This window comes from Mugil cephalus, chromosome 12 (assembly GCF_022458985.1).
Source record: "Mugil cephalus isolate CIBA_MC_2020 chromosome 12, CIBA_Mcephalus_1.1, whole genome shotgun sequence".
NCBI lineage: Eukaryota > Metazoa > Chordata > Actinopteri > Mugiliformes > Mugilidae > Mugil > Mugil cephalus.
Window position 1 is genome coordinate 26,280,744 of NC_061781.1, and position 23,584 is coordinate 26,304,327.

General features: G+C 42.0%; 2 protein-coding genes across 2 annotated transcripts in view; both read right to left on the reverse strand.

Moving 5' to 3' along the window:
• Positions 1–444: 444 nt before the first annotated feature.
• LOC125018088 (SPEG neighbor protein-like) lies at positions 445–2,105 on the reverse strand. The gene is made up of 5 exons (XM_047601733.1): positions 2,044–2,105; positions 1,855–1,961; positions 1,383–1,690; positions 952–1,093; positions 445–863 (listed from the first exon to the last, which is right to left on the reverse strand). The coding sequence occupies exons 2-5, from the start codon at positions 1,959–1,961 to the stop codon at positions 725–727; spliced, it is 696 nt and encodes a 231-aa protein (XP_047457689.1). The 5' UTR covers positions 2,044–2,105; the 3' UTR covers positions 445–724.
• Positions 2,106–2,942: 837 nt separating this feature from the next.
• spegb (striated muscle enriched protein kinase b) overlaps positions 2,943–23,584 on the reverse strand; it is a 32,950-nt gene continuing 12,308 nt past the window's right edge. The window contains exons 5-41 of the mRNA XM_047601650.1: positions 23,387–23,530; positions 23,100–23,282; positions 21,401–21,567; positions 21,076–21,164; positions 20,362–20,537; positions 19,942–20,202; positions 19,707–19,865; positions 19,138–19,327; positions 18,784–19,013; positions 18,379–18,498; positions 18,128–18,232; positions 16,833–17,039; positions 16,594–16,717; positions 15,973–16,145; positions 15,763–15,875; positions 15,390–15,558; positions 15,153–15,249; positions 14,804–15,004; positions 14,587–14,644; positions 14,412–14,489; positions 14,071–14,243; positions 13,958–13,984; positions 13,699–13,851; positions 13,388–13,430; positions 13,210–13,278; positions 10,390–13,117; positions 10,157–10,306; positions 9,923–10,039; positions 9,404–9,571; positions 9,158–9,280; positions 8,868–9,032; positions 7,800–8,595; positions 7,212–7,451; positions 6,874–7,097; positions 6,243–6,318; positions 5,828–5,977; positions 2,943–5,706 (exon numbers count right to left, since the gene is read on the reverse strand). Of these exons, the coding sequence (XP_047457606.1) occupies positions 5,463–5,706; positions 5,828–5,977; positions 6,243–6,318; positions 6,874–7,097; positions 7,212–7,451; positions 7,800–8,595; positions 8,868–9,032; positions 9,158–9,280; positions 9,404–9,571; positions 9,923–10,039; positions 10,157–10,306; positions 10,390–13,117; positions 13,210–13,278; positions 13,388–13,430; positions 13,699–13,851; positions 13,958–13,984; positions 14,071–14,243; positions 14,412–14,489; positions 14,587–14,644; positions 14,804–15,004; positions 15,153–15,249; positions 15,390–15,558; positions 15,763–15,875; positions 15,973–16,145; positions 16,594–16,717; positions 16,833–17,039; positions 18,128–18,232; positions 18,379–18,498; positions 18,784–19,013; positions 19,138–19,327; positions 19,707–19,865; positions 19,942–20,202; positions 20,362–20,537; positions 21,076–21,164; positions 21,401–21,567; positions 23,100–23,282; positions 23,387–23,530 (8,690 nt within the window). The 3' untranslated portion in view covers positions 2,943–5,462. The remainder of the gene's footprint in view (positions 5,707–5,827; positions 5,978–6,242; positions 6,319–6,873; positions 7,098–7,211; positions 7,452–7,799; positions 8,596–8,867; positions 9,033–9,157; positions 9,281–9,403; positions 9,572–9,922; positions 10,040–10,156; positions 10,307–10,389; positions 13,118–13,209; positions 13,279–13,387; positions 13,431–13,698; positions 13,852–13,957; positions 13,985–14,070; positions 14,244–14,411; positions 14,490–14,586; positions 14,645–14,803; positions 15,005–15,152; positions 15,250–15,389; positions 15,559–15,762; positions 15,876–15,972; positions 16,146–16,593; positions 16,718–16,832; positions 17,040–18,127; positions 18,233–18,378; positions 18,499–18,783; positions 19,014–19,137; positions 19,328–19,706; positions 19,866–19,941; positions 20,203–20,361; positions 20,538–21,075; positions 21,165–21,400; positions 21,568–23,099; positions 23,283–23,386; positions 23,531–23,584) is intronic.

Below are 23,584 nucleotides of genomic sequence, written 5' to 3' on the forward strand. Positions count from 1 at the left end.
GTCAATAAGTTCGTTTTCCTGTTACTTCCAGGATTCTTTTATGTGTAATCACGCGTGATTAGTTCGTGTTTAAAGTCTCGTTGTGTTTCCACAAACACTGCATGTGTTTCACCGTGTTTCTGTTCTGTGGGAATGTCTAACACTATAGTAAGAGTTTGTTTCATGGCCTTTACATCGGGGGGGGGGGGGGGGGGGGGGGGGGGGGGGGTTGGATTTAAATAGACAAACATCACTATTTGTAAATTCTGTCTGGGGCCTCGGCCAGAAGCCTCCCAGCTTAGATAGACAGATAGACAGACAGATAGATAGATAGATAGATAGATAGATAGATAGATAGATAGATAGATAGATAGATAGATAGATAGACAGACAGACAGACAGACAGATAGATAGATAGATAGATAGATAGATAGATAGATAGATGGTCAGGCAAGACACAAAGACTTGTTGTTTCCAGAAGTTTTATTAATACTAGAGCCACACTAAGCTGTTCACATACATGTATTTTTACATTTCAAGAGTCTAGCAGGTTAGAGGATCTGTTACTGACGGGCACTAACGCCGCGGCTTTGAACTGAATGTTACGTCTGTCTAATTGTTAAATCTTCTTTGATATTTTCACCGTCAAAATAAACCACTGCACTTACATGGATAAAGTTATGTACAGCATTGATGCGGTTTAATTAGTTTCCTGAGCTCCTCGTGGTGCAGACCAGCGGCTGGATCACAGGATGTCCACACGCGCAAAGGACTGGTCTGTGCCCAGGTTGTTCTCCACAAACACTTCATACTTGCCAGCGTCGGAAAGCGTCGCTTTTTTGATGGTCAGAATTGTGCTGGTGTCACCAACGTCAAAGAACACCCTGGAAGACAGTTGCTATCAGCATTCTTCTTTGATATCTTGATTACGAAACCATTTTTTGCTTTTCTGTATTTTCTCAGTGATCTCACCTGTCATCTTCGTCGATGTCATCTCCGTCTTTGAGCCAGGCGACATCTGGAGGAGGCTCCCCACTTATTTCAGCCTTGAGGACCACTGTCGTCCCTCTCTTGGCCTTAATGTTGTCTGGGCCTTTAGAAACCTTTGCAGGTACTGGGAGAGCATGATGCAAATACTCCGTTAGCCACATGACATGCTGAAGGTAACAGGTACTTCACGATATTGGCTCAAAGGGAACATTTGATGGAAGACAGTGAGAAGATAGAAACTCAAGGAACATTGGCATGATTTCCATTGGCCGCAGTGGGAGTTATGTTTGTGTGCTTTGCCCCTTCATCTGGCAAATAAGGTGTATCTGATTCCATAAAACCCTGACAAATTTAGAAAATTCCTATTCGATAAGATGGAAACAAATGCCAGCTATAGATTACAGTGTACACACCTTCGACTAGAATACAGGCAGATCCAGATGTCTGTCCAAATGGGTTCTTAATGGCGACAGTGTATTTTCCTAGATCAGCCAGAACCCCGTCTCGAACCACAAGTGCCACAAAATCTGGGTCTTCAAAAACATAGCGGTACTTGGGGCCGTCCTTCAGCTCTTTGTCGTCCTTGTACCACACAATGAAAGGATCTGGGAAAGCGCTAACTCTGCACTCCAGCTTTGCTGCACTGCCCTCGACGAGAACCACATCCCTGAGCTCCTGCAGGATCTTTGGAGGGCCTTTCTCCCGCAGCTCCTTACGTGACCTTCATGAGAAACAGCAAAAAAATGGCAGAGGTACTGCAAGCTTCGAACAAATCGGCTTTCCAGTATCGATATATAGGAGCGAGATATGACGAATGTTCTGATGGTCACTTCATCATGTGGTCCATGTACACGAGATCAAACCAATAATCGAAAATTCCGGTACCTGTGGCCACGATATGAGGCTTGGATTCGGATAGCAGCCTCCTGAACCTGAGGATCAGTGATGTTTATGGTGCATCCAGGAGGTGGTGCAGTCTTAACTTTGGACATCTGCAAAAGTCAGAGGAGGTTAGCACTTAACACACAACCAACTTTCTGAATTTTAGTTACAGCTCAATGCCACATGTCTTACTTTGAAGATCCTCTCCACTTCCAGTCCAGTCCAGAGCCAGCAAACCTACAAGTCTTGATGCTTTATATGAAGAGGTCAGGAGAAGTGCTGCAGGTCCAGGGGGGTTGAGGCGAGATGTCATCCAGACATTCATTCTCCTTCTATGGTTATTAGGAAATATTTACACATGACTGATTGAAGTTGGGCAACAAATGTTCCAGAGACCCATCCTTATATAGCGTTCAAATCAAATACTCTTGAGAATCCTTGGAGCAGTTAATGGTTTAGTAAATTGTTGTTTGTATAGTGTGCTGAAATATGAGTCCTCCCTCATGACAATAAGCACATACATGTTGGTCTACGGGGTCGTGAAGTGGGAGTGGTGTTTACTTAGACTTACCTTAGTTCATGTGAGTACCATTTATTACAATTCAGGTCAGTTTCAAGAAAACTTAATTGTTTGTTACAGGGGTCTTCAACGTTTTTCAGATTAGGAAGAGACCCCCTACTTACTATAGATGTTCTGTATTAAACTTGGCCTAGTGCTATTTATAAATATGCATTATCATTATCATTTTGCATTCAATATTAAGGTATTGAAATAATACACAGGTTCAAATATTCATTTTTTTATTTCAAACATGTGCAATAGTAGGATGGTCGTGCACCTGCCATAATCATAAACATACCTAACTGGTACATATACACATGCACCTGGGCATTGAATAGTCCAATAGCGTGGAACCTGATAGAGTCAGCGTGTGATATGCAGCCTCATGATTGGCTCAGCAGCAATAGAGGCGGGGCCTACTGCCTACTGTGTGCAGGAGGCTTAGGCTGTGTCCGAAATCGCCTCCTAACCGTACTACTACATAGTAGATTACATCCTGTACCTTTTTCCAACAAACTTCTGCACCATGTCCATTCATGTGTCATTTATTTCTTTTATTGTTCATAACCTCAACACCTGTCACTCCATTTCCATGCCAGATTCAGAAATGTCACGAATAAAAAGCAGAAGCTTTAACAAATACAGTCTCTCAATAAATAAACAATTTGCAAAACACACACACACACACACACACACACACACACACACACACACACACACACACACAAACAGGACAGTCACATTCATGTAATCAAAATAAAGAGCTAATCATTCGTTTAACAGACTGTGGGTCTACTATTCATCACAAAGCACTGCAATACATTCCACAAAATACGGCTTTTAATACAAAAATTGGAGCGTTTAATATTTTCCAAACCCTGTTGTCTGCTGACAGTCGTCCTTTCATTCAACATCATCAAAGAGCAGAGTTAATATATTGCACAGACGTTTAGAAATGAATGCAACATAGCATCGTCATGCTGAACTTGCATGTTTCCATTCAGGTTTAAAACAACTCCTTCTGTGATTAGTTATCTTCTACTCTGCATAGGAGAACTACTGAGCCAAAAAGAGACACAGTGCTGCAGAAAAAAGGCCAGTGTTTATCTACCAATAGCATTAGAATAGACTGAACTACTAAAATTATATGTCATAGAACAACCAACAACCTCCGTCAGTCAATACACATATTAAAGCATCTCATGTTTTGATGTGCGAGCTTTAGATGACCTGAAGAGACACATCAGGGTCTGTTTAAAGCTTTCTAGTTAATTATAAGAATCGCTGCCAGTTGCATCAAAAACATGTTTCACATGTTGGATTGAAAGTTGACTTTGCCCTCAAATGGAAAGGCAATATAGAAAGATGAAACTATTGAACTTAACCATTTATTTACTATAAAATAATGTGGATAGATCAAATGGTGAATGTGTCATTGACTGATTATCACTGTAAACTTTTGTTATTGGGGAAAGTATTTGGAAATACTTCTTTGTCTACTAGAATACGTCTTGTATATAGAGCATGGAATATGAAGTGTTTCATAAGTTAATATTCCCTGGAGCTATGTTGACTCATTGTGCTTTCTACAGGCTGCAGGGGCTGCAGTGTTGTATTAAATGTGTGCGTGGATGTAAAGTGTCTTGTTAGACAAAGGCATAAGCCACTTAATTAAGGGAATAAAAAGTTCATGTAAAAGCTAATTATCACCGTTACTTTTCACATTTATAAAACGTTATGTCATTTTCAAAACTGTCCTTTATAGAAATGACTGAACCCTACTTCAGCTTTTAGCAGCTGAAAACGACAGCTGAAATTAGAACGGTGCACTATTCTACACACAGCCCAGTTCCACCAGAGGCTTTATGTAGTGCTTAGTTCACCACCAGTCCCCTGAATAAACCCACATCTTCAATGTCAGGTTAACATTTGTGTGCGCGGCCCGTACACTGACTCTGAAATCTTTTATCAAAAACTCTGAAAACGGCTTCTCTGAATGGAAGAGGTCAGCTGAAATGGAAGCCAGTGCTGTTTGATTATTTGTGGTGGAGGAGCCTGGCTGGGTCGCACTTACTCTGTCCACATAATCACTGGGAGACGAATAGCTTTGTTTGGAAGCTCGAAGATGACAATAGAATAAGAACTTTTAAAAAACGATTTGGCTTTTGAGAGGATCCCGTCTAATCCCATTAGGGATTAGTGTTTACATTTAAATTGTTCTATTCTAATAGCCCTTGTAGATAAGCCAACAATGCATCTTCTGAACATCTTCTAATTAAAAAAAAAAAAAAAGTCCTTTCTGGAGCTGCTACAGTCTGAACACTCTCTATGGTGCTTTGCTAAATGTCATGTAGCACAAATTCAACTAGTTTAGCTCAACATGAATTAGATTTATGGGTTTACGGATATTTACATAATTTACTACTGTAGTTGCAGTCAATCGAGGACAGGAAAAAAAAATCAGATTATCAATATCAGATCAGAAAACATTTAAAATGGAACTGTGATAGTACTGAGATCAAACGTCTAAGGTGTTTGTTGTTGTACTTTTAGTTGTGTGGAGTACTCTGTCACAATGTTGTGTTAAGAATTCTTTAAATGTAGAGTTGTGTTAATTGTACTTCTCCTAAACCAACATGTGTTCTTTACATTAATACTCTGTAACAGCAACTTCAGGCCTTTTCAGGCAGTTACTGGACTGTATTAATGTGTCAAGTCATTCATTCAAAAAACCTCGAGGTACTAACTTGAAGACAACATCCAGCCTTGTATTAACAAGGTTCTCACTATATGAAATGCAGTCAGGCTCTTGCACATAGAGGAATATGAGTGCCCTTATGCATGAAAACACATTTTCAGATTCTCTTTCTGAAACAGAAAAGAAAAAAATGAAATCACGTCTCTGTAGATCACAGCCGCTGCTGGTTTTGTTTTCTTTCTTCTCACCAAGTTCAACAACTCAGACCTGAAGGGACCACCCCACCTTGTGGCCCAAAGTCTTGCCTTGCACTGAGAAGGTCCACGCCCCCCCGTACAGTCTCGGGTGTTTTCAGTGGGTGACGGGTGTGGCGGGTGACGGCGTGCTGAGGCTAGTGGGGGTTTGTGGCGAGCTCTGGTAGGACCGCAGGAGGACTTTGTGCTTGGTGGCCTGCTCCTCTCGTCTGCGCTGCTGGTCGGCCAAGAATTCCTTGAGACGGTTAGTTGTAAAGGTGAGAGTTTGCCTGCGAAGGCGCATCAGGTAGGCATCTTGAAGCCAGGAGTTATTGAAGCAGTCCTTGATGCTTGGACGAGCCCTGTTGAAGACGACATTGAGGACCCACATAATTAAAGATTTACAAAAATCTAAATTAGACAGATAAACATTAAACAACTGATCAGTTAATATCAAGTCTCCCAGTCAAAGGTTGAGCTTACCAAGGGTAGCTACAGAGGATCTTTTTTAGAAACAGAGAGGCACTTTGGGACACATTCTGGTAGAGTTTAGAGAGGTCAAACTTTGCTGCCTGGATCCTGGCTTCAGTCTCCAGAGGATCATTTTCCATAAAAGGTGTCCTGCCGCTCAACCTGGACAATCAAGAAGCAGTTCAGACACTCAGAAAACAGTGAAGATCCTGAGTAACAGGTCAATTATGTGCAATAAATGTTGCTGGTTCAGTAGGTTAGACGTGAATTCAATCATCATAATAAGAGGAGGAAGACGTCCACATCACGAGCCATTACAATCTTTGGAAGTGAAATCAAAAATACAAAGCAGCAGACCATTCTCAATCTCAGGCCACTTCTATTTAAAGAGGGCTTGCTGGGTGGAAGCTGTGAAAGCAGCACTCACATGATGAAAGTCAGTACACCCACACTCCAGATGTCAGCTGGAGGGCCCACGACATCCCCTTTCAACATCTCTGGAGCTTCAAGGAGAAGAAAGGGAAACATGAACTGCAAATAATATTTGCACCTTGTGTACTACGGTTTGTGACGTGTCATATGTATATGTGTTAAAGCCGAATAACTTAAATACGTGTGAACAGTTTTATTTTCTAATCCGCCTTTGTTTTCATCGCGGGAGCACGCCCACAACTCAACAACTGTTGCATAAACCTCCTCATCTTCACAGTAACGAAGCTGAGTATTAATAGAATAAATCAACAAGCTGCCAAAATGAACAGAGTGAGATCTTTTATTTATACTTGCTTTGATATATTTTTATATCTATTACTTTCTAATCAATAATCACAGTCAAAATGACAAACAACTAATTCTGTAGTTATGACTGTATTTTTATTTTTTTCCTAATTGGTCCTAATCTTTAAGCGTACCTTAGATTTATTTGTGGACGTATGGTAATTATTGCTTTCTTGATATTAAACCCTATTCTATCACTTTGGAATTTACTTTACGATTGATCCAGGTGTCAATAAAGGCACAAATAACCTTTAGTAGACTGACAAAAATGAAACTCTTACACATATACTCCAGTGTCCCAATAGGAGGGCTGAACTGTTTGAGGAAGAGAGGGTTGTATGTCTGGGCACAGCCAAAGTCGATGATCTTTATGACGTTCATGTAGGTGACAATGACATTCTCCGGCTTAATGTCCAGGTGGAGGATCCGTCGGGTATGAAGGTAGTCCAGACCTTGGAGGATCTGCACAATGTACGTCACCGCATCGTCCTCTGAGTAACGGAACCTGAGAGACACCAGAGAACACCTTGTTACGGGACCATGCCAAGAATGCGTCAAGGCAGTTTGCAGACTGCCATCTTTTAAACCAGCTTGGTCTACGCTACAAGTACAGCTTCACCTGTCTATAAGGCTGTAGAGCAACTCCTTCCCACTGCAGTACTCAGAGATAAGCACCAGATAGCGTGGTGTGACATAAGCTTCGTGCAGGGCCATGATCCTGTCGTGATGAAGGGACTTGAGGATGTCATATTCCTGCAGCACTGCCTGCTTGCTGTCTGCTTCATACGGGACAATCTTAGCCAAGAAAAGATTGCCTGTGGCATTCTCCCGACACTCACGGATCACACCAAACCGACCCCTGTGACATAAAGACGAACAGGCAACAGCACATACAATGCTAAGTTTATGTACAGCTGCTAATCTCATATTCAGTACCCATGATGTTATTGCATCATGCAAAGTTGCGGTTACTGATTGTATAACATTTAGATATATTTTATCCCTCAGAATGCAGTAGACAGATGCAATTTTCTAAAAATATCTATAAATCTTGCCTTTGTCTTTCTTTATTTCTAGTCAGTGTCACATTTTAACTGTATCATCATCTTTTCAAGCTTTGTAATCGGCACCAAAATTCACATTTTAGTTGATTTTGCTTGACCCACATATTGGTATATTATCCTGTAATCCCAATCTGATTTGTTACCTCGCTTTCTCATCCATGAATGTATAAGGCTTCTGTGGGACTCCCTGGCGCAGAGATCCCTCGCCAGGCTTGCCCAATGGTGTACTGCGTCCCGAAGTTGTGACCCTGTGTCCTGATGGGGTGACCCGTCCTGATGGGGTGACCCGTCCTGATGGGGTACTGCGGCTGTCGACTCCCTGCAACACTGGCGTCAGACTCTGCACCACCACCACAGTTGGGGAAACAGTCACAGGAGTGACTGCAGGTGTGCTGGTAGTCGGGGTAGAAGGACTTTGAGAAGGTGGAGTGACTCGAGCGGTGGCGGCTGGTACGTACATTGGCACGGACGAAATTGGTTTCCCAATAGGCGTAGGCGGTGATACAGGAGAAGGTGGTTTGTTGGTTAGGGGAGTAGCTGCAGGTACAGGAGTCTGAGGTTTGGGTGGGACGACAGGTGGAGGTGTTAGCTTTGTTTGGGGTTTGCTCATACTGACGCTTAAGGTGCTCTTGGCTTTGACTGGTGTGGCCTGGACAGCTGACGTCTGAGCAGGAGCCTGTTCAGCAGGGGCTGTACCAGTGGGCCCAGTAACAGCTGGACGGCTGACTTCAGTCTGTACAGCAGGCTTAACGGTTAGCGGAGAAACAGATTTAGCCACGGATGGAGCAGGAACTGACGTAGAGGCAGGGGCAGGGGTAGATTTACTCGGGGCTGGTTTAATGGGAGGCACTTTCATGGATGACATCATTACCACAGAGGGGGGAGGAGGAGTTGCAGGAACAGTCTTGACCACCACAGTAGCACTGGATTTAGCTGGTTCTAATGGAAGACAAGTAGAGGGAGGAGGATGCATATCAAAGACTTTCTCTAATGTAGGAATACAAGTCATGTGACCATTTCAGTTTAGTTAATAATTTGGGATGCACATTTGTCTATACAACAAATATTGTACTCATAAAAACAACCTTTAATGAGTTGACCACAATAAAATACGTACAAACTAATCCCTTCAGTACGAACCTATGTTACTTAGAGACTCATCAATGAACATAATGCAATGGAATTCCATGTATATTTTGTACTGTACAAACCTGAGGCATCCAAGCTCACTACTTCTGACAAGTTGCTGTAAGGGCCCTGACCAGCTTTGTTCACACAAGCCACTCTGAACCTGAAGGAGCCCCTGGCGGGAAGGTCGGTCACATTGTAATAACAGTCTGCCACACCAGTGGCCACAATCAGCCAGTTGGTTTCCCCTGAGAACAGTGGTAGAGGCTCGGTGTAAAATATTTATTTCAATTTCAGTAGCAGCATGCAGTAGACACTGAAATAATCTTGTGTATAAATGTGGTTTAAACATTAGTTCATTATTAACACAGACCCTCTGTTCTCCTCTCCAGTGAGTAGGTGCAAGGGGCCAAAGTGTCTGAGGGCCTCCACAACACCAAGGCTGTGTTGTTATACTTCTGAGGAATCTCTGGGGTTCCAGGGCGATTGGGCAGGCCTGTAAAAATGAATAGAAAATAAATCACTAGTTACGAGTTTGAAAAACTTTACTGTTGAAACCGTGTGAGGTTCTACAACTAATGTGGATTGCAACTCTCCACAAATTGCAATAAGTTCTTACGAGCCAGTGATATCGTGCAAGAGCTGGACACAGAGGCCAGTGGGTTTGTAGCAACACATTCGTAGACCCCTGCATCCTTTTTGGTGGTCTGCATGATCATCAGTAGCTGCCGGCCATCAGGGCAGGCAATCATATTCATCCTGGCATCAATCACCAGGGGCTTCTTATCTGAAGGAAGCACACATGCATAATGGCAACTTTTGATGATGCGATGCAAAGGTGAAAATACTGAATATTTATATAAATGAGACACATTAACACACAAAAAAACCAGACATTTACTATGCCTATTGTTTTCTAGAGTAATAAAGAATCATCATTCTTATCTCCAACAATATTTTTTCGCATTTTACAAAAACTCTCTGATGTCAGATCATCTTATGTTTGTCTGCATCATGAAGACATTCATCAGTTCAGTGAATAATTATTTATTATCTTATATCATTGCAAATGGCAGCTAAAGTAATTCTGATTAACCATCTGTGATTTCCTTTCTTAGCAAACATGAGCGATCCTTACCTTTTATCCAGGTGATATGTGGGTGGGGGCTTCCTGCTGGCAGACAGCTAAGTGTCACTGGGTCCCCTTCCAGCAGGACGTGGTCTCTCAGCTTGATATGGAACACTGGTGGGAAGTCTGGTATTCAAAGACATCGGACCAATTAAACTGCATGTATTGGATATTAAGGGTCAATCCTAAATTTATGATTGAATCCGCAGGTACAACTTAAGGGGTAGTTCCAGAGTAACTTACCTGAGGCCAGTTTAGAGTATTGCCGTGAACGTAAAGAACTGTTGTCTCTGGAGATTGCAGATGGTATGTCAGGCTGGGAGACAGTCTTATCTCGCCTCCCTCTGGTCAGGCCCCATCGGTCCCAGCGAGATCTGCGCTCGCCCTCTACTCCTTCACAAGAAAAAAAATCTACTTCATTAACTGTCTGTCTGTGGTCAAACATAGAGTCATGAAGAAAAGATTCTGCTCCATACCCTTTGATGTGTCCGATTTCAGGCTGGACATGGAATCTAGAGACTCTGATGATGCACCATTATTAGCCTGAGATGCCAGCGTGTTCTGAGGAACACTGGGAACCTTCATACCACGATTCTCTGATGTTGAACGACGAAGCATAGAAAGAATGGGTGTCCTTTTCTGTTCCTTTTCATCTGATGCTCTCCTTTCCTCTGAGTAGCTGCGAATTCTCGTGGAGATACCCGCCACTGTTGATTCAATCTTCCTGCGCATTGCCAATACTGGAGATTCATTAGGTTTCTTGAGCTCCTTTTCATTTTGTTCCACTGATTTATCACCTCCACCATCCATTTGCGTCATCTCTACTTCTTTCTTTTCCTGAGAACCTCTTCGGCCAAGAGTCCAAGAAAGACGGCGCCTAGAAACAGAATCTTCTTCTTTTGTCATTTCGTCCTTGTGCTCCGTTGATGGAGTTCTCTTCAAACGCATAGAGAGCCTTCTCATAAAGCCTTGGTCCTTTTGAGCTTCACGAAGGTCCTGGACCGACTTTGACTTCTCCTCTAGTCTCCTTGGCCCTAATTCCAGTGGTGCACCCACAGGCCTCGGTCTGTATATCTCTTCACCTGTCTCTGTATCGTCCGATGAAGGAGCTGGTGGCTTATCATCATTTTTTGACCGTGTAAGAAATTTAAAACTTCTTGAGAGCGAAGATTCACGTTTTTTAAAGCGGGCCTCAAAGACCTCTTCAGAGCTAATGTCCTTTAGGTCAACTCCCGGTGAGAGCTCTTGTTGTGATGGGGAATGTGTGATAGTCGTTGGTGGACTGGATTCTTTTGTGATCATTTCTGGTGACGCTACCCTGGAGTATACAGCAGGGTGCTCAGTGGTTGACGTGACGACTAGTTTTGGACTGGGTAAATCGGAGGATGTGCTGGCAGGTAAAGATGTGCCAGTTGATACTGAGGATGATGAAGTACCTGGAAAAATCACAGGTTTTGAGGGTCCTAACTGTGGGTCACTACCAACATTTTGTGAAGGGACCATGATGGTCTGCATAATACTGGCATATGCTGAAGTCCTTCCATCTGGAAGAACAACACGTGCGGGAAGGAGGGGCGTAACCAATGATGAGACAACAGTTCCTGGGGAATGCGAATAAGCTTGTGTTGGTGTCACCATAACTGAGCTTGTGCTCATGGTCATCTCAGAGGATTTCACATTGATATTGACTTCTTCTCCTACGCTTTCTTCAATAACTTCAGTATTTGATTCAACAACACTGTCTACTCTTTCCTCTTCTTCTCTCACGATCTCTTTCTTATCTTCCTGCCTATTTTCTCCTTCTTCTTCTTCTTCCATTTTCTCATCTAGTTGAGAGCTTTGGGCCATGGGAGGAGGTGTAGAAATTCTCTGGCTCATACATTCTGATTCAATCATTGGTTCTTCTGAAATACTCATGTCCTTCTCTGAGAAACCACTTGTGCTTGATCTCTCATCAAAATTACTATCTGTAGTCAGCCCATCCATCTTTTCATTGATACTCTCTTCAGGCTTTGTCTCCTTCTCCATTAATGAATCCTCACTCTCTGTTTTGGATGGACTCTCCTGCATAACAAGCTCTGGTGTCTGTGGTTTTGGTGAAGGTTCCCTGGGAGTCACTGGACGAGAGTCTAACTTAATTTGCTCGGTCAGGGCTGACATAGATATTGCCTCCTTCAGTCTTCTCTCCTCTACCTGTGCCAAGGGAATCTCCAGAGGAGCTCCAGACCGGCGGTGTAAAGGTACGGGTTCTGGATCTCCCTGACTGAAAGAAGTACTTTTGCGCAATACTTTTGGTTTGGGAACTTCATCCCTTGGGAAATCACTGGATGCAGCTCTAGTTAGTGGAGGTGGGCCGAGACGAGAGGTACGAGAGTAGCGGTCTGAGGAAATTGCACGCTTTTCATCTCCCATTCCTAATGTTTCCAACAGAGGTCCTCTCAGTCCACTCATCTTGTTGTCTGCAGAGGCACCACGAAGCAGCCGCTGTCTCATCAGCTCAAGTTTAAGAGCATAGTCTTCTTGACTCATTTTGGCAGTTCCTGGGCTGGTGCTCCTCTTTGGTAGTTCCATGGAGACAGCTTTTTTAAGAACTCTTCTGCCTTCCTCTTGGTTTCCTTCACCAGCACCTTCTTCTGGTGTAATCCGAAGCGTTAATGCACTGTCAGCTGAGCCGCCACGTCTAAGCTCGCCTCTTTGTCGTCCACCTTCTGGTTTGTCACCCTCCATGCTTGAACCCCTCCTGAGCGGTTTTCTAGAGACCTCTGACTTTTGTTTCAATTCAGCAGGTGATTCCTCATCTGAAGAACCTCTGTCATGGTCTTGAGATAACCTTTTACTATGGCGGCCTTTACTTGCTACTTCAGGTCCTTCTTTGTCCATTTCTTTGTGGTCACTCTCCTTTTCTACTTCCTGGACCTCAGAAGGGGGCCCAGACCATTTACTTGTTCCATTCTGCTTCCTTGGTTCATCTTCATTGGTCTGAATATCATTCAGTGATATCCTTGATCCAGAGAATTCCATATTAAGTGGCATTGGAATAAAAGGCAGCTCATCAATGTCTTCATCAGAATCAGAGGATGACGACAAAGGTAAGCCCTCCTTAAGGTGCCTGGGAACTGCAATGGAGATATGGCTGGACGAATCATTCAGTAGCTCAGGTATGGACCTCATGACCATTTTTGATTTATAGCTGATTAGAGAACGCTAAAAAGGAGGAAATGTGACACAGTAAGCTCCAAGTTGGGATGATTTCACAATGCATTCTGTGTGTAGGGAAGAAATAAAAACATCATTACCTGCCATTTTCGGCGAGATACAAATTTCTTTAACGCTTCCGTATTTATGGCCTTCCCCTTGCTTAATGTCTGTGGAATAAGTAGACATTAAATTCAAAGGAAAGAAATAACGAACATCTTGAACATCAAGTATGAGTGATTAACACTAAAGCATTACATACCACAGGCTTTGCCTTACCTTGAACCAGGGGTGTCTGAGACATTCCTGAGTATCAGGTCTCCTAAAAGGTAATTATCGGATATTTCAGTTTTCTAGTTTTCTGGATACGTATGTAGGTGTATCACTACCTCACCCTAACCCTAACCCTAACCCTAACACAATTAACAGTACATGTGAAATGCAGATAATATATATATCAATTGCAATACATGGATTAAAATGATTCCTGATGAGCATTTTGTTTTGAAATAAATCATTACATGTAAATGACCTTTGCCTCAATGTTAACATTACTCAACACTAAAAACAAAGTCAACAGTGTTACTCACAGCCTGTCTGCTACCAGCAACTTAATGATGAACCCTTTAGCCTCTCTGCAGAGGTCAGCAAACATGCTCTCCTCAAAGGCCACATTATAGTTCCTGATGTTCAGTACAGAGGTGCGGTCATTCTCCCCAGCAAACGGAGAAACACCTGTCAGACTGATAAGAAACACAAAGTGTTACATTTAATGTAGAACCAACAGTCCTGAACAGCTGAAATCACTGAAAACTGTAAATAATAAAGAAAATAAATTATTTTACTCACCACAGATATGCTATAACTCCCACGGGCCTAAGTGAAATCAAGTAATGAAGAGAATTAGAAAAAAGCAGGTTTTAAGACAGAGCAAATGAACGTGAAATGAATATCATTGATACCATATGTCTGTTGCCTTTGAAACTGGCGTCTGATTGACAATCTCTGGTGCAACAAATTCAGGGGTGCCATATTTGCAGTACTGAGCTTCATCAGGTGTAAAATCCACTGCATTTCCAAAGTCACAGATTCTAATTTGATCAGCATGCGGGTCTGCCATGAGGATGTTGTCAGGCTGGTGAAAGGATGAGAAAATCACATTTATTCATGTTCTCCCATGAAAAAAGTAAATGCAAAAACAGTTCAAGCTCATTTTGTTTAACATGTGATGTGGTTTGACCCCTTCATATCCAACAGAAGATGAAGAAAAAGACACAGAGGAAGATAATGTATGATTATCTACCTTGATGTCCAGATGTATGATGTTTAGATGATGAAGGTAGTCAATTCCCTCAAGCAGTTGTCTTATACATGAACGAATCTAAGAAACACAAACATTTATTATTAAATTACATAATACATTTGAATATTGAATTTAAATCAATACTGACGTGTGTAGTTGTGAACACAAGACTTACATCAGACTCCATTATTGAAGATTTCCTGATAAATCTGTCAAGCAGCTCCTCGTGGCATCTTTTAAGATTCATTAAGGCTTTTTTTAACAAATGTGAAATCAATGCTACACATGTAATATTTCACTTGATAACTGAACATTCTTAGAAAAGTAAATAAATATGCCAGAAATGTATTATTTTTATCATTTCATCACATTTAGATCAGTTATAAGGACACATTTCAGTGATGATGATGACGGCATTCTTCTTCTCAAAGGCATCATGAAAGTAAAGGACTCTCTCATGGTCCAGCTTGGAGAGCATTTTCATCTCTTTCAGAGCAGAGGCCTTCTTCTTGGCCCGTGCGGAGATAAACTTTCCAGCATACTCCATTTTGTCCGATTTCTGTGTCACATGTTTCACGTAGGAAAATGCACCTCTAGAGATGGAAGCACGAGAAGAAATTATATAATAATGTCAACTCTAGTTCTCTCTTATGTCCAGAACGAGTTTAAATAATTACAAGATGGTTTTCAACAATTATATTGTGTTTGTTGGGTCTAAATTGTGAGCTTAAAATGAATCACCTTCCAATTTCCTTGTGGATGTTGTAGTAGTCAGTCAACCTGCGCATCTTCCTTATAAAATCCTCTTCATCATCCATTGCATTCTCCTTACTTTTAGCTAAAGCAATGAGGAAATATTAATCAGATCAATTCAATTCTACAACCAGCCTCAAATAACTATAAGCACAACTGGGCGCTTAATAGGTTCCATTATTTGTTGGCTGGGCAATCAAGAGTTTTTAATGGCTAACATCTTACCTTCATGAACGGTGAGTTCAGCTTTACAGGATACGGATCCTGCTAAGTTCCTAGCAGTGCAGGTGTACACCCCAGAGTCTTCTGGACGAGCATTTAACACCACCAGGGAACATTCATTGTCATCGTACACAAATGTGTAATGACAGCTCTCCGACAGTAGGATATCATTCTGAAAGACATACTTAAGTTTCAATAACAGATCTTAGGGTTTATATTAAAATCTGCTCATTTTAATCAATCAAAGGTAGGTAAATTCATTGTGTAATGATTTAGCCCATTGCATCTAAAGAAAAGCTTTAAAACATAAAATATTTCGCAATGTTTCTAAAGTCGTACAGGTTCATTGTAGTAAACCTCTTAAATGGATAAAAACCTTGAACCAGAGGATGTCAGGAATGGGTTTGCCTTCCACAACCACAGCAAAGCGGGGGGTCTCCCCAACACAAACATCCAAGTCCTCCATAATAGTCTCAAACGTTGGTGCAGCTGCAGATAGAGTTGCAGAATGTAAAGTCACATTATTTTAACGTGAAATCATGGCACAGATGGAAGGATGCCTATAAATCTATTCAGACATACGTACCGGCCATCTCCACAGTGAAGTTGCAGCTGTCACTGCCGTACTTGTTGGAGGCCACAAACATCATCTCTCCAACATCAGCGCTCTTCACCTTCAGCAGCTTCAGCATGTGCTGGTCGTCATCTGGCATTGTCATCTCATACAGGCCTGGCTTGTTTGTCAGGACAGCTCCTCTTCTAGGGACAAGATTATTTTAAACTAGGATCAATATGATAATACGCAGGAGGACGGGTCATGTCTGGCAATTACATGCCTGTGAGTCAAGGCATAATAATAAACTTTTTTCACTGCTCTGGAACGTTTGATAATCACTTTGGAATGAAACAGCTGTCAGTATGCACCATCATCTTGTATTCATGCTTTCCTCATACACCGTCATTATCCCATAATAGACTGGGTCTGAACAGTGGTAACTTTATCATGTTCTACACTAGCTAACATGATATGGGTGAATCATGGAGGTTATGTTGAAAACTAACACAGCATTATTCTCTTCTGCGGGACTAAACTACTAAATACTAAGACAAATGAATAGCGACTATTTCAATACACTCTATGTGCTGAAAAAGTGAAGTGCATGTGCGCCCTTCAAATCAATAAACTTGACAATAGAGACACGTTTACCTTTTCCAGATGACTGCTGCGTTGACATGATTGAGGGTGATAGAGATGGTGACTAACTGGTTTTCCATCACATATACGATTTCTGGTTTATCAATGATCACTGGAGCCTCCTGAAGGTATGGACCTTGAGAAAAACCACAGAGGATATTTCATGATTGGATGGTCGGATGGCTGGATGGATGGATGGATGGATGGATGGATGGATGGATGGATGGATCGATCTAAAGATCTGAATGTACCTCGGTCCAGGAGCTGCACAGGGTCAGTGGCAGGCGAGGGCTTGCTGAAGGCCTTGGAGGTGATCGTCAGGACCCTAAAAGCATAGCGCACACCTTTGGAGAGCGTGGTAATGGTGTAGGTGGTCTCCTTCAGGCCAGAGGCTATGATGATCCACTGGATGGAGCCTAGGGCCTGCTGTTGGATGGCGTACATGAGTGAGCTGGGATCTGAAAATAAATAAAAAATACATTGGTCCAAGCTGCTTTACCTCAAAGATAAAAAGCTATTTTCTATCTTAAAAGAGGCTGAAACATGATTCATGTTGTTATGCTGTGTGTTCCTGGTTAAAATACAGGCAGCAACCAACAAACAGAAGGCCTAACAATCACTGAAGGACTGGAATGCACTCAAGGACATTAATGAGCATGTAACAGGGTGACATTAAGGACATTTTAACCCAAAGGAGAGGGCATTTATAAATGGTAACCATGAGGAGCTGACAGTTATTTAGAGGGACCTGAGAGTAACGATCAGGGAGAGGTAGAGGAGGAAGCCAGAGGGGAAACTCCAGCAGAACTATGTGAGGGAGGTCTGGAGAGGCATGTGAACCATCACTGGTTTCAAACCAGCTGGCAACTGATGGTGTGGAAAGGTTCAATGAGCTAAACCTGCTTTTCAACAGATTTGACACAGTGGCCCCCACCCAGCACCCCACAAACCCTTTGTGAGATGCCCATTAACACCAACAATGGTGTCACCGTACCCTCCCCCTTCTTGCAGCTCTCCAGCCCTATTCCAAATCCAACCATGATGAGCTGCATACTTAAGATTCATAGTAAAATCTGCTGGTCGCCTGATTTGCATCAGAGCACAAAATCAAATGAGAGTATATTCAGTCTGGTTCCATATACAGTATATATTACAGAATATACATATAATTTATGTATTTATTGGGTATTCGTGAATATTAGAAACAGACAGTGAGACTGTAAGTGACATTTTAAACCTCATCTGCTTTGTTGTGTTGCTCTTACACTAAAGGGAAAAAGTTCTCGTAGGCTGAGGTAAATCCCCTCAGCGCTTTAAGAGGAACTCTCTCAGAACGTTCCCTCAAAGTGTTTTTGTGCACAAAGTTAAGTGAATGAATCTGATCAAGATAGTTAGATTAGAGATAACCACATTTATGTGATTAACATTAAGTGCTGCTGTCCCAAAGGAGCTAATTAAATGTTACATTACATGTCATCAGTAAAAAGACAAATCAAAATAATTGATTTGTTTTGTCTGAAAAAAAAAAAAAAATGAATCTGGATACCAATGGAAGGGTCCAGTCTCCTTGGTTTCTTCCAGCTTATGGTGATGGTTTTCCCAGTGATGGACTCAATCACCGGAGTCCCATCAGGTGGGTCAGGGAGGATGTCTGAAAATGACAACAAAGGATTCAGAGTTTCACACATTCCTCCAATATGATGTTGGCTGAGGCTGTTTTACAGTCATGGATCTGCTGTGTATTTCTGACCTCAATAATCTAAAGTGTCTTTTGGAGTCAAAGAAGAAAGGACTCACCTGTGACATAGAGATGAGCATAGCAGGTGGCCTTGCCTACTTTGTTAGAGATGACACTCTTGTAGACGCCACCGTGGGCGTGGCACACGGAGCGGATGACCAGGCTGTGGACGTCACGAACTGAAGAGGAAAGAGGAGAAGATGGTGAAGAGGTCAGGTACCTTTAAAAAAGTTAAATCTTAATGAAAGTGACTCTTTCACATGTTGTTTCCAGTTATAGCAGATCAGTACAAGGTGCGTGGTGTTGTGCTAGCAGCCCACAGATTACTCATATCAATTTGTTTCATAATCGTATTGGTCATTCTGAATAAGGCCTTGACAAAAGGCTTTTATTTTTATTAAAATATTACTTTTATTTCGATAAAATGCAGAGGAACAAATACCATTTTAGAGCTAAACACTCACACTGTGTCATCTTTCTATCCTCTGTGCTTTGAATCCTTTTCCCATTGTGGAACCAGACAATGGTTGGATATGGCAAACCAGCAACTTTACATTTGAGCACAGCTTCCTTTCCCTCAATCACATCCAGGTCATAAAGAGGTTTGATGAAGTCAGGCATGGTGAAACGCTCCACCTCATTCTCTGGGACCTCCGGCTCTTCAGGGATTGATGGCATCTTCTCCAGCTTAGCCCTAATGAGGAAAAGAAAGCAGATGAATCAAACTAGTACAAGCTGTAGTGGACTGTGTAATCCATAATGTAAAAAAAAATCCAGAAAACACACAGACGAGCAAACACTGAAGAACTAACACTTACATCTGTGAGGAAATGGCTGGCCGTGGCTCCTGTATGTACAGTTCAGCAGAGCTCTCCACCTCACCGTGGCTGTTACGGGCCGTGACCGTATAGAAACCCTCGTCCTCATTGCTCACGTGAGAAATGATCAGAGAATGACGGCCGCCCTCCTGAAGAATATGAACGTCCTCACTTTCTATCAGTGGATGGTCTGAGGAAAGAATGGGCACAAAGAAAAAAAAAGACATGGATGGTCAAACGTTCTGTGATAAATCTTCATGCAGGTGTTTGGAAATGTTTCAGTGGTTTTCACACATAATGTTCCCAAACCTAACGATACGATTAAAAATACTTATCTGAAAGGCAGACCAACAGTTTTTGTGGTGGAAAGTTGATTTGCCAGGCCAATTAAAACTGTGCAACGTAGCAACGTAGTCACATGCATCAACCAAGCACCACATAGTTCAATTAGTTTTCAACAAAATGGCTCTGATTGAGAGGTATTTTTGTATCTATATATAACACATAATGAAATCCTAGTGGTGTTACCAGACAAAAGCTGAGTGCAGGTTAACTCAATATGCTCCTACCGAAGTGACTCCAGATGACCTTAGGAGATGGCGTGCCACTGACTTTACAGTCAAACCGAGCGTTGCGCCCCTCGATCACCTCCAGAATGTCCAACTTGCGAGTAAAGAGTGGCTCAATGGAGGGAAGGACTTTGAGTTTGCCACTTGAGGTCACCTCCTCTGAAAAGCAAAAGTCATACATACTTGATGATTCAGTAAAACAAATAAATTCCTTCTCATTCCACACGTTTCCTACCTTTAGCTGTGCTGAGCTTGCACATGTACGTCCCGCTGTCATCCTCGTGCACGGAGTTGAGCAGCAGTCGACACTTTCTTCCATCAAAGTGCATTTTACAGTTGAGCAGTGCCGGCTGGATGAGTTTCCCATCTGCGAGCCAGTCCACATCAGTGTCCTTCGGTCCGATGACGTGACACTCAAACAAAACCGTGTCTCCAGCCTTGGCTGTGATGTCCTTGACCGGGCGGATGACAGCGAGACCTGGCTCAATTGGTGGCGCTGGGAATAAATTACAAAGTGATATGTTTTTATTCCCTTGGAGTTGTGCTGTGTCAGGAATTTGTAATAAATGTGACTTTATTAGTCAATGAACCGTAATAATGTGTGGATTTGTGCATTCCTAAAGAATTCATTGGAAACATTTAAAATAAAGTTTACCTTTCACCTCCAGCCGTCCTTCACACTGCTTCGTCCCGTACTCATTAATGATCCGACAAATGTAAACCCCAGAGTCTGACTTCACTGCAGACTTGATTATCATTTCAGAAGTCCCATCTTCCTTCTCACGTACAACGTGACGTGGGCCTGTTTTCACGGTAACTCTGTCCCTCAACCTGCACAAGAGCAAAGGAACTACTGTTACTGTGTTTGGCAAACAAGAGGAAAATGCTTCTTTTTCTACCAGAAGTTTTTGTCTGGCTGGTATCGAGGGGGTAGAGGTGTGAATAATTTAACATTTTATTGTCTGGTATAGTTACAAAATAAGCATCAGCATCAGTAAATGTTGTCTGTGGTCAAACTTATTACAGTTTAATCCCAAACCCCCGTGATTCGGGCTGAGCAGGGTGTAAACAATCTAACATTTGATCTGCAATTCTTCAACTGCAACATTTTTTGTTTGTTTGTTTAGACATAGACTTAGGCACAAATGCTGCATTCTTGCTGCTGTAATCCAGTTTTCGGGCAACTGAGCAGCTCCAGAAATAACTACGCTCAATAAACAGATGATTTAACAGATGATTAAAGTGGCATGCTTCAAAACCAAACCGTGAAATCAAGAAAAATTTCAAATGCTTTGCCGTGAGAGAAAAGCATTTCCGTGTGCCATGCAAGCAATGAGTTTAAGTAGTACGATGAAGTGAGGGGACCTACCAATAGAGCATGGGTTTGGGTTGTCCACTTATTTGAACGGACATGATGACTTCCTGTCCTTCAATAACAGCTTGATCGCTCATTGTTACCTGTTTAAAATGTAATGTGAGTTAGACGCAGAAAGATGCATTTTACCTGTAAGTCTCTTTGATTTATATGTTGATGGAATGAGAACACAGCAAATAATACATTCACATAAGGACACTTTATACATAATACATTTCCATGCACTATTTTGCAAAATTCTGGTCAAAAATGCAGTTAAACGTCAATGCTAAGCATACAAAGATCATACTCTCATCAAATCAGCCCTGTACAGTCTTACCAGGAATGCAGGGGGTTTCCTGAACTGTGAATCAATAGTTCTCCTCAGCTCTGGCCCTTCAAAATCCATGGCTTCCTCCAGAGGACTGAGATACTCTTCATCAGATGTAATGGGGCTGCTCATATCCATACGCACGCCCAGGTTTCCCTTTGGCTCCTGCACAGACTCTGTAAAAGCAAAAAGGTTCTGTCATGTGTGTGTGAAACAGTTAATGTATTAGGAAAAACAAGCCCCACTAGTTGTGGTGAAAATCTAAACAATAGTGGATTCATAGTGAGTGGAGCCAGCAAGCCTCAGTGGGCAATTTATAGGTTCAGTTTTGAACCTCTGAGTTGCCATGGTAACTATAAGTGAGGTTATTCAGCTGGAATATATGGCGCGCACGTTTTGCTCAGAGACATAATGATAAGGAAGCAGAAGAGGGATCAGCTGAAACACAATGCCAGCGTGGGAAGAGAAAACAAGATGCGTTTTAAGATGGAGAAGACAAAGGCCTTTCAAAGAAATCCACCGGCTGAAAATGATCAAGTACGCTGAGTTTTTGAGCTTTTAAGTAAGTGTAAAGAGAAAATATAAGGCAAGAGAATAGAATTCAAATTTATTTTAATAACTTGCATCAGCCAAGTTCCTCATATTGTCGTCCTGTCTCAGAGTTATGCTGAAGGAGCAGTTCATGAATCTGTGTCCTCCAGGCTGGATTACTTCATTATTGTCCAAATATCTCTTTAAAAAGCCTCCAACTACTGATTCAAAATGCTGCAGCAAGAGCACTGACAGCTTTCCTTCATTGCCCCCCTTTAAAATGTAGAATACAATTTAAAATCCTATTGCTTACATAGATGACCCGTAAAGGCCTAGCTCCATCATATCTTAAAGCCCTCCATATTGGGATGCACCATTTCATCCCCAAAAGATCACAACAGTCTCAAAGTGCAGGACTACTTTTAGTTTCAAAAAAGAGTTTCAGCTCCCAGTTTGTGTTCGGAAGGCAGGCTCCGTCTCTACGTTGAAGGTCAGGAATAAGACTTTCCTTTTTGACAAAGCTTATAGTCAGAGCTGGACTTAACCACCGCTTAGTTATACTGCCATAGGCCTAGGCTGCTGGACATGTCCTCTACTTTCCGCTCTCTGGAACCAGCTCCTGTCCTCTAATTTCTTATCTAGTTTCTTTTCCATTACTAGTGATACAGTTCTGTGCTGCTACTGTATAATATGTTAACTACTGGGTCTCCCCCCACCCTCCTCCCCCTCCTACTTCTTCTTGTGAGCATCTCTGTCCTAGAGTTGTGTCTTTCTGACCTGTGGAGCTCCAGAAACTATACCTATCGCTGTGGTCTCATCATCCTGCCCAGTCTCCATGGCTCCTACCTGGATGGACTGTTCTCTATTCTGCCTATGATTCCTCTTACATTCAATCATTATAGCAGCATTTAGTCAGATTATGACAGATGCATTTTCGTCGTTTCTCCTGCTGTTCTCTTTTTTTCTGTCTCTACCCGACAAGACCCAGACAGATGGGTTCCTCCATATGAGCTTTGGGTTTCTTCCTGTTAAAAGGAAGAAAAGGATGGCCTATACATAATGGTGTTAATAGAATAAATTAAGATTGTCTTTCAAGTTTAGACTAATCTAATCTGGAAAAAAAAATCTTTATATACACAACAAAGATGGAAGTCATTGATCAAAAGTAAAAACTTACCTGCTTTAACTATGAGGGTGGCACTGCTGGAGGCTTTGCCCTCCTGATTAACAGCAGTTACACAGTATTTTCCACCATCACTTATTTTTGCTGATTTGATGAGCAAACTGTGTCGTTCACCCTCCACTTTGACTGTATAATTGGCAAAGCCAGTGACTTTAGTGTTGTCTTTAGTCCAGATCACTTTAGAAGAGAAGAAAAAGAAAACAAAGAAATCAAATATCTTGAGTGTACAATTTAACATTTTCTTTGTTTTTTCTCTTTAAACATGAGGAACAGCATGTTACCTTCAGGTGTAGGGGTTGCGGCAATTACACATTTTAGAAGCACATCTGCACCAGCAGATGCTACAGTGTCCACGAGGGGAAACTCAAACACAGGAGCCTCCATTGGATCTTCTCCAGCAGACACATAAGAATCATCTGAAGAATCTGCACATTTTAGCAAAAGAAGAGCCTTAAGTATTTATTTTTGCCATAAAATTA

What these genes read in the sequence shown, in the direction of transcription:
- LOC125018088 (XM_047601733.1), bottom strand. Translation starts at nt 1,961, where the DNA reads ATGTCCAAAGTTAAGACTGCACCACCTCCTGGATGCACCATAAACATC. An exon ending in GCCTCATATCGTGGCCACAG is followed by an intron (nt 1,691 to 1,854) that starts GTACCGGAATTT and finishes TTTCTCATGAAG; the next exon opens with GTCACGTAAGGAGCTGCGGG. An exon ending in TGCCTGTATTCTAGTCGAAG is followed by an intron (nt 1,094 to 1,382) that starts GTGTGTACACTG and finishes ATGCTCTCCCAG; the next exon opens with TACCTGCAAAGGTTTCTAAA.